The sequence below is a fragment of the Branchiostoma floridae genome, chromosome 4 (genome assembly GCF_000003815.2).
Source record: "Branchiostoma floridae strain S238N-H82 chromosome 4, Bfl_VNyyK, whole genome shotgun sequence".
Classification (NCBI taxonomy): domain Eukaryota; kingdom Metazoa; phylum Chordata; class Leptocardii; order Amphioxiformes; family Branchiostomatidae; genus Branchiostoma; species Branchiostoma floridae.
The window spans coordinates 15,355,081-15,365,019 of NC_049982.1; the positions used below are offsets into that span (position 1 = coordinate 15,355,081).

The window sequence follows — 9,939 nt, forward strand, 5'->3', positions numbered from 1 at the left end:
CCAAGCAGGATTGTAAAGTAGCTGTGAAAAGTTGTTGTTACAAATTTTTTTAACACAACACATTGCTCATCATTTATCCATCCATACTGTCAATTTTTAGCAGATGTGATATACTAATCTTAAGAACACTTCTATCTTTATACTTATGAATTCTAGTGGCAGCTACATGTATCTGCACATTGCTGACCACACCTATACCTGACACGAAACATTCCACTCTCAGACAATGACAATGACACTTTGACAATGGGGGATTTCAGCATCATTTGCTTCACACTTGTTGAAGATACTTTTTAACATTCACAGTAATGACTAGTTTACTGGTAGGGTATGTATTGCCAGGCTCTTTGGACAGTACTCTTACTCTCCCTTTGCTGTACTTAACACTTTTTCCTGAGTACGGGCGGCCAGTCTCTTTGAAGTGTACTCTTACTCTCTCTTTTCTTCACTTGACACTTTCTCCTGCTGTTTGCACTGTAGGAAGTCACAGAAAGTATCACAGTGAGTATCTCTGTCACATATCTATAAACTTTCTTCTTTATCTGAACTCTATTTCAACTCATCTTCTTGGCTGACATTCTTAATCAGTCCTGTCTTTGAAAGAAAGCTTGGATGTATCAGTTCTCCCCCCTCACATTTCTGTGTGTCCTGCAGGAAGTGGAGCAGCAGCTGATGTTTGAGCAGAAGCAGAGGTCCAAGTCTCAGAAGTTTCTGCGGCGGCTGCTGGAGTCAGACAGGAAAGGCAAAGGTGAGTAAATTAACATGTAATTGAGAAACTACCCTACAGATCTTTCTCAAGATATTTCTCAAAAATAATGTCCTTAACATAATATAACACAGTACATTTGATCCTGACCCAGTAACAACATTTTGAAACATAACACTTAGTATTTCAACACGTTGAACTTACCAACTTTGTATCTTTGTACGGAAAACTTCCATGACTCCTTTAACAGTGAAATATTGACAAATGAAAGCTTTACCAAACTCACCATAAGTATTTTCTGATGGCTTTTCCTGTGTGAATATTTCCTGTGTGAATATTAATGTTATCATGCATGGTTTCTGATTTTGGAGTGTCTGTACTCAAGTGTGGCATGGTTTTTGTAACTTGACTAAACTAAACATGACTTAACCCTTACCAGATGCAGAATGGGGCCTGAGCCATGGTTAGTAGATTGAAAGTTTACAGTTCTTGGCTCCACTCTTGAGGTGCAGCCAAATCATGTGGTGAAAGTGCTAAGATAGCCTGGTGGTGGCTGGAGTGGTGACAGTTTACTGTGTGTGTCTGGGAGGAAAGGTTTCTGGTGTGGTTATTCTAAAGAAAGTATCCTCATGAGGCAAGACTTGGATCTGCTGCCTGAGTATACCCTGATTTGCCAAGTAATAACATAAAAAGAATACTAATATCTGATCTCTGCTTTTGGATTTTGCTAGTATATGATCTCTCCTTTTGGGTTTTGCTCTTTTCCTAATGGCTCTGATTAATTAATCTCAGGCAACAAAAGACAAATGTTAAGATATCAATATGAATGCTAAGTAATACGTATTTCAAAAAGCATTTGCACAACTGAAAGACAATTTATCATGATTATGATATTATCTTCATTTAGGTCTCATCTGATAAGAAGGTATATTTCAAACTGTGAATCTGAATACAAACCATATTCCACCCAGTACCGGTAATACTGTTTATCCAAGTACACCAGCAGGTGGAATTCAAAATGTGAAGGATGTGGTGACTAGAACAGACATGTACCTGATGTCACGTTCAGTCATCGTTAGAAGCTCAGACATCCAGTAAAGCAGCAGGGTTTGATAACCATACTTGTGTTGCAGGAGAGAACAAGGCCATGGCCTCCAAGCTGAACAAACAGATCATGGAGATGTCGGAGAGGCTGGAGTTCCTGGAGTCTGCCAAGAAACATTTGGAGGTGAGATGTCTGTCGATGTACTTACCTGTGACAAAACAGCTTACTTCTTTAAGAATGATGCTTTATTGAACTGTATAAAAATTCATGCACTAATATATATTCTATGTAATTATGTATGTTTCTGCAATGATTAGTTTCATACTGGATACCCCTAATGTGTAAGTATTTTACTCCACAGATGCTGTATGCAGAGCAGTGGGGATTGGATCATTCCCTCCTCTACTCCTTTGCCACAAGGTAAGGAATCATTAACAAGTAGAGACAAATGTGCAATAATCATGTATCTGTGTACAATCAGTGTGTATTTATGTGCATATGTACACTTACAGTAGCCCCAACAATTCATTCTTGCAATGAAGAAAGAAGAAATGTTGTTCAATTCAAAGATATAGATTGGTGCTATATGTGTACTTCCTGATGTCTACTTTGGAGTTTTCTATTCATAATTTATCTTTAGATTTGTCTTCATATTTTGCCATTATCAGTTTTTCTTTCTCTTTCTTCAACAATTTTTCCTAAGTTTTCTTCCTTTATGTTTCCCTGATCTTTTTATGAGTTCCAGACTCCATCTCCACTTGGTATGTTCTACTCCTATTCCTACCTTAATGTTGATTTCTTTCTACTTCAACAACTGTGTGATTTCTGTTAAAATTTAGGAAGGGGATGTCTGGGGGAAATTAAAATGGCTAAAAAAAGTTTTTTTGATGTTTGATTGTGGATGCCCAAAGATGTCTGATCACTTATGTATCTGTGCTTTGCCCTCAGCACCTCCGCAGAGCCGATGCAGCTCGAGCCTGCTGATGTCAACCCCCTGCTGATGTTCCAGTGGTGTAAGGAGGGGGACGGTGCAGGGGGGTACGCCCGGGGGACAACGCTGCAGGCTGGCACTCCAGTCGGACTCTTCTCCTACCTGTTTGCTAGGTCAGGCACTTTGTCATTCTTTGTACTTTTACCTTGTTTCTGCTGTAATCAGTAGAAGTTGAAGCATGTATCAGGGAACAGGATGGAAAGGGCTGAAACATGGTGCTAGACACGACTGTCATGCATTCAGGGTGCAGAAGCTATGTGCAATTTTAGCTTTTATCTTAAAATGAGAAGTTTAAAGGAAGGAAATCTGTTTTTATGGAGTAGATACATTGTACTGGTTAACTATTTGTGTAAAAGTCAGAAGCACTAAAAAGAAGGAATTGGTAGCATCTGAGAAAAAAAACCTTAAACATTTTTCAAGAGATTTGAACGGCAAATTTTTCTCCAGGGATTCCTTGATGGAAGGTTTCATCCACCATTTCTTCTACACCTACCGCTACTTCGCCTGCCCCTCCGAGCTCCTGTCCTTCATCACGGAGAAGTTTCACAGCGCCATCAGCGTGTCCGTGGACCAGCTGGACAACAAGGTCCGCGTACACTGTCGCACCATCGACCTGATGCAGGTCTGGGTCGAGGGCTTCTTTGAGCTGGACTTCAAGCACGATGCAGAGCTGACTGATCGCCTCATGGCCTTTATCAGGAATAAGGTAAAAACCCTCCATCAGAGAGAAGCTTTATTGTTTGTCCTCTTGATGGTTTGTGAATATAATAACTTGGCATATATGATAAGTTATATATGCCAAGCTGGCCATGTCATTAGAATTAGGAGTTAGACTATTTGATAGATCTCTCATTCTATGACTTTCCTATGAAATCATACTGAAGCTTGCTTCTAAACTTTTAAACAAATGGCAATCAGGTACTTGTACATGTAAGTTGTATGCCAGAGTTTAATTTTGCAGAAGCAGGCTACTTCTGTATTTGAGGTGCTGTGCTGTTGTCATTGCTGACCAAGTTCATATAAGGTGAACATTTGTGTCTGTCCCAGATCATCCCACTGGACACGCAGGGGGAGAGCCTGCTGCGTCTGACGCAGGCGTGTCAGCAGGGCCGGTACATGGCGCTGAGCGGGACCATGAAGGAGGCGCCGGAGGAGAACGAGGGAGAACTCTTCCAGATGGTGAACGATCGCATCATCATGGAGCAGCACCAGGCTCTCAAGAAGGTAGGAGGGTTAGACATGCAGCACTCTGGTGTAGGTGCAAGATCAATAATCTCCAAGTAGATCTTGTAGCTTAACTCCTTCCCAAGCTTATGATGATATCTTATGCCACCACAAGATCTGCTTGGAGATTACAAGATCAGGGCTGTCCTCAGTACCTGTCCTTCAGTTCTGGGACAGAAACTTCCTTGATAGGACAGAAATGATATAACCCCATACATTTTTATGTCCCAAAAGTGACATGAAACTGTTAAACATGTACTTTAATAAGCTTATAATGACAGATTTAATCAGGAAAATCAACAACGTGGGCCCCCAAACATATTGGAGACAGATTAACATATTTTATTTAACATATTGTCTTCTAAGAGTACTTGTATAGGTACATCCCAGTATGTGATGATTCGAACCCATCACTTCTGCATGCAGCCAGATCAAAACAAGCTAGTCTCAGTACAGAATTGGTGTGTCACACCAAAGGCCAGTTACATGATGCAGGCACTAACACAGATGTTTCATTTTCAGACCAACTCCTTCCGCATCTCCCTGTCGCTGCCCAAGAAGATGCAGGGTCGGCAGGCCAAGCTGGCACGGGCCAACGTCATCTCCTGTCTGAACAACCGGCGCGACCTGGGGGACGACCAGAGCGTGTACCAGCTGGCCCTGGCGCGGGAGAAGGACGGGTTCACGCTGAGCGAGTACACGTCCCGCACGCTGGCCGAACAGCTCACGCTGATGGAGCAGGTTGGAAACACTTTTTCCATCCCCATTGTTTAATAAATTGTTTACTGTTGTTCCAGGGAACACAAATTAAGGGGCAAGTGAGCAATCTGGAAACATCTCCCAAACTGTGTCATTTGATATACATGTACATGGTGCCTCTGTTGCTTGAAACAGGGACCATGTACATATAGATTGTACACGTAAATCATTCATACCCTTGTAATTGCAGGGATATGAATAAGTTTGTTGCTAGTTGTATGCAGGAATCTCACATGTAAATGTTGTGTGCTTACAGGAACTTTTCTCCAAAGCCCACCCCATCCACTACCTGAACTCTCGTGCCCACGGCGTGGGGGTCAGCGGCAACCTGACCAGTCCCAACACGCCACGCACCCAGCGCCTCGCGGCGGGCTCCCAGGAGCCGGACAGCCCCAGTCTGTTCCACCCGGACAACGTGCAGGACAACTACGTGCTGACGCTGCTGGAGCATGCCCAGAACCTGAGTCACTGGGTGGGGGCGGAGATCGTCTGCTGTAACAGTGCCAAGTCTCAGCTGGCCGTGCTGACCAAGTTCATCCACGTGGCTAAGGTGGGGACTTACTGTTCTGTTACTAAGTTACATGTAGGTAGCAGTGGTTTAACAAAGCAGAGTGGTATCCAAACATCTGCATTCCTAGACCACAACTACAAATGCAGTGCTAATTAATAACTTTTGGGCATGAAGAAAAAACAGAGATGATAGAATTTAAGATGTAGGAGTTTTAAACGTTTATGATATACTATACATGTTGGTAGCTGATGAATCTAGATATCTAATTTTGTATATCAGTAGTTGTCAAGTTGTTGTTCATCTTTACATGTAGATAATTTCATTCTGTAAGGTTGGAGACACAATAGGCTTTGTTGGTGAGTCCCAGGAAGACATTTTCTGACTGCCATTCCCTTGTGCAGGCTTGTTATGACATGCGGAACTTTGCCACAAGCATCGCAATTCTGGACGCTCTGGACAACCTGATAGTGCGGCAGCTGCCGGCCTGGCGGAGCCTGCCGTCCAAAGTACTGCAGATCATGGAGGACCTGAATGCTGTGAAGGTGAGAGGGTGGTTTGTCAAGGTTTTCATGATGTGCTTTACAGACTTCCACCTACCTGTGTCTATGGAGGAAATCCTGCACCTTAGACCTTTGGCCATATGACAAAGCTTGTATGAAAGCTCCTTGCAAATACATGTAGATGCAAGTCAAAAAGTCGCTATAGCCTGATGTAACTCTCACTGCAAAGTAAAGGAATAGGCATCTTTAAGTTGCTTAAATGTTGTAAGGGTCGCAACTGGGTCTTGAGGAATCCAAAGTTTCATGTTAAAGATGATTGAATGTGTTGTAGTTGTCCATGACACTGTTAGAGGATGAGAAAGTATATCTTATTGAGAAAGTATATCTTACTACATGTAGATCTGTGGGAGTGTAGAGCAGGAGTGTAACCTCACCAGACCTAAACATTGTGACTTTGTTTCAGGTGATCCTGAAGAGTGACAGTGGCTGCCTGGTGGACGGTGAGAACCACCGCGGACGTGCCACCATCCCCCCCACCCTCCTGTTCCTCATGCACGTGCAGCAGCAGGAGATCGGAGCCTTCACCATGGCTAACGGCATGTACAAGTGGGCCAAGCTCAGGTGGGTGGCTCCTCCTTCAGGAGTACAGTAGGGGTCCTTCCAGTTGTGAGTGGTTCAAAACCTACAGTCCCATGGCCGCACCTGGGGCAATTACTGTCGTATTGAGGTCACCTGAGTGGCACCAAATGGCAGCTGGCTCCAGACCCTTGCGATTTAGCCCTGCTGATTGTAAGCTCCTCGCAATTCAGCCCCTGGCTGCAAAGAAAGAGTAGTCTGCCCACCTAATAACAATAATGATAACAATAACAAGTTTGCTGATTCTGGCATAGCCAACAGACTACTGTTGGGGGAATCAAAGCTGGCAGGAAGATGAAGAAAAGAGCAAGGAAGGAGTGTTAAGATCATGTGTGATAGTCATCCATTGCAATCACATACTGAATAGTGTCATCTTTCCTTCACATTTTTGATTTTCCAAACAAAGTTTTACACCAGGCATACCAATGCTGTAAAACACTAACAAATTGAAAATTGCACCTTTCTAGATCAATCGCTCGTCTGATTGACCAGATCCGGCTCTTCAAGGAACACCGCTTCCAGTTCGAGGCAGACAATGAGCTGCAGCAGTTGCTATGGCAACGCATCCAGGAGTTCCGGGGTCACGACCTCCAGATGCTGGCATCTGAACATGTGACCAACTACCACCAGCTGTCGGGCGAGAAGAACTCGCGCAAGTTCCACGACGCACTGAGGAGAGTTAAAGCAACATTCCAGTGAAGTGGCTTTGAGCAGACAAAAATGTCAAATCTTTTACAGACCTTTGAAGTCTTGAGTCGTTGCTGAGAGTTGTGAGTTGCCTTGATAGTAAAATGTGTGGCTTATATTTTGGTGGTGGATTGAAGAAAATGTATTCTTCACTGTACAAAATGCATTTCTGAAGACTATCGTTCCCTGAACCATTACTGTTCTCAGATGTTACTATAGCAACAGCTGGCATCCTTGATGTGTTACTATGGCAACTGATGACATCCTTAAGGTGTTATTATGACAACACCTGATGTACTGGATGTGTTACTATGGCAACAGCTGGTGTACTGGATGTGTCATTATAGCAACTCTTATAGCTACATTTTGTATATTTCAGTATTTCCTAGAAGGAGGGCCTAGTACTTACATGTTCTGCTGTACATGTAGTTCTTGAACCTTTTACAAGTGTATTTTGATCAGGCTCCATAAGACAAGAATGGAAGACTTGTTGACAAAAGCATAGACATTTGTAACATGAAAGAAGGTACACCAGATTTGAACCTACACCCCTGGATGTCCTGGTACACTAACAGTGTGTACAGCTCTAGTGTTGCAGTTAAGATGGCTGGTATGATGTATATGTATAGTGCTGCCACCATGGCCTTCTTGTGAGAACACTAATAGCATACGCATTGACTTCTAAGAGCTATGTACAACAGAACAGCAGATAGAGTAAAGAGTAAGGGTACACCTGAACTGCACCAATGAAAAGTGCTGTGCTAGAAATGCTAGGTTGTGGCTACGTATACGATACTAGAGCTGGTCTCCACAATACGTCATGAGGATTTTAGGAGGTATTTAGGCCACATGGTTGAGCTGGGAGATCAACTGACATGTCACAGTAAGGTAGCACAAACATGATCATGAAAGTATCTCAATAATGGCTGGTAAGCCCTGCAAGCTGCTGGTATTACAGCCTACAGGTACTGACAAGTCACAGTAAGGTACATGTAGCACAGTGATCATGAAAGTAATGGTAATGGTTTATGGAATCGAAACTCATAGCAGCCAAAAAGGCTAATAATGGATGGTAAGCCCTTCAAGCTGCAGGTGTTATAGGTACTGTGTTATAACTGCTGCAGTTTGGACAGTTCCCTTAGACCTTCTCTTCTTAATGAAATTTTGTGTCATCAGCTTAAGAAGTATTTTATTAACTGTCTGATCTCTCAAAAGAACAGAAAAATTCTGTTTGTCCAGGGGAAGTCTTTTTCAAGACAGGTTCTGTACATTTTTTTTTCTGAACACCAATTTTATGTTGCCATGGAAACCTAAAAGTAACCTTGACCTTACATGACCTATGGTGTAATGGTACAGAGATGCCATGGGCCTGATAACTGATTGTTTGTTAGTTTAATTTTTGACTAGATCAGCATCTAAAACATACAGCTCAGAAGACATAATTACCACTGCAATTGTTACAGGACATTAACTACATTGTGTAGAAGTCAGTCATTGCACTGTCCCATTTTTCAAAAGTACTACGACGTCACAAGCCATGATAACAGTGCTATGTACAGTCTTGTGAAATATTTGTATATTCTAGAGTAATGTTATATGGTAGAGGACTTCTCTACATTTGTGAGGATTGAGAAGTTTGTTGTGTATGCAACCTTTGTATATTGTAAATGTAGCCAAGGGTGCCAAAACTTGAGAGAGCTATCCTCAGTATGTAAAATGTGTTGTACCATAGCATAGCCAAGAGTAACTGTACTATATTATTGATTTGATATGTACATGTATACTGTCACATCAGTCAGAGAATCTTTATACTTATCTCATGTAAAGTGGTGTAGATATAGTTTTTTTGTTTGTTTTAAAATGTCTTTTGCTCTATTTTTGGTACTATTTAACTTTTTTATGTTGCATGAGTGTGGTGTTTTTGTAAGGCTTAGCTTTAAGGCAAAGGTAATGTTTGAGCTAGGGTATTGTTTTGTAATTCTTAAATCAGGGCATTGTTATTGACTCTTGCCAGATACTAATGTTAACTGTTTATTTATTCCAATAGATTGAAGAAATGGTGTTTTCTTGTGTTTTATTTTCTTAGTTGTAAAATTCCCTTCAGTTAGAAACTGAACATTACTGGGAGACTTCAAACCTCTACAAAAACAGTTTACTTTCCTCATGGGATTCACATGCTTTCAACTGCCAATATGCAATTTAAAAGAAAGCTGCCATTCTTATCAAACATATATCAGAACCTTGCTGGACACCCTGGCCATATCCTCTATTTGTAGCCATCCCAATGGCCGCAGTGTGCAATGTGTTCGGCACAGTATGTGCTGAAATATTTTCAGTCGTCAGAGGACGCTTTTGGTCGTAGGGAGGAGCATGAGCACCCTTGCCACGATATACAAATGTACGTATATAGCACCAATCGTACAAAAACGTCGTGTGTATATGTACATTTTAATAGCATTGTATGTTTTACATATCCATGCAGAGCTTTCCAATCAAGTTCGCTTTTGCCAGTTTATCGTCACGCTATTTCTATTTTTGACACGTCTGATTCAGATCAACCCCCGCTGCTAAATCACAGGAAAGCACTTTGAACGTGTGTTGCCAGATATGTTACATCTACAGAGAATAAACGTTCCGCCATGTCACAGTCGCCCCCGCAAAGGCGGTGGAAGGGACACTGCTGTAGAAGCTGTGGTGTACTGATTATGATATCAAGTTCACCAAACCCACGGAGGTCCACATAGCACCGGGTTAGGGTTGTGTTGAACTTGATAATATAATCAGTACAGCGCATCTTCTACTGCAATGTCCCTTCCAGCGTGGACCTTACTCAAGGTTTCGGCATTAGTAAACACCCTCCATTAAATCTAAAAGCCTGAC

General features: G+C 42.1%; 1 protein-coding gene across 5 annotated transcripts in view; it reads left to right on the forward strand.

Moving 5' to 3' along the window:
• Window positions 1-9,121, forward strand: part of LOC118412804 (kinase non-catalytic C-lobe domain-containing protein 1-like) — a 61,276-nt gene extending 52,155 nt beyond the window's left edge. For 4 of the 5 annotated variants that reach the window (XM_035815832.1, XM_035815833.1, XM_035815836.1 and 1 more), the window contains 12 exons: window positions 655-748; window positions 1,146-1,169; window positions 1,840-1,934; window positions 2,113-2,171; window positions 2,700-2,855; window positions 3,190-3,448; window positions 3,790-3,966; window positions 4,489-4,707; window positions 4,982-5,275; window positions 5,638-5,778; window positions 6,200-6,357; window positions 6,840-9,121. In XM_035815832.1, coding sequence (XP_035671725.1) covers window positions 655-748; window positions 1,146-1,169; window positions 1,840-1,934; window positions 2,113-2,171; window positions 2,700-2,855; window positions 3,190-3,448; window positions 3,790-3,966; window positions 4,489-4,707; window positions 4,982-5,275; window positions 5,638-5,778; window positions 6,200-6,357; window positions 6,840-7,071 — 1,908 coding nt within the window. In that variant the 3' untranslated portion in view covers window positions 7,072-9,121. The remainder of the gene's footprint in view (window positions 1-654; window positions 749-1,145; window positions 1,170-1,839; window positions 1,935-2,112; window positions 2,172-2,699; window positions 2,856-3,189; window positions 3,449-3,789; window positions 3,967-4,488; window positions 4,708-4,981; window positions 5,276-5,637; window positions 5,779-6,199; window positions 6,358-6,839) is intronic. The other variant, XM_035815834.1, reaches the window with a different exon arrangement.
• The last annotated feature ends 818 nt before the right edge of the window (window positions 9,122-9,939 follow it).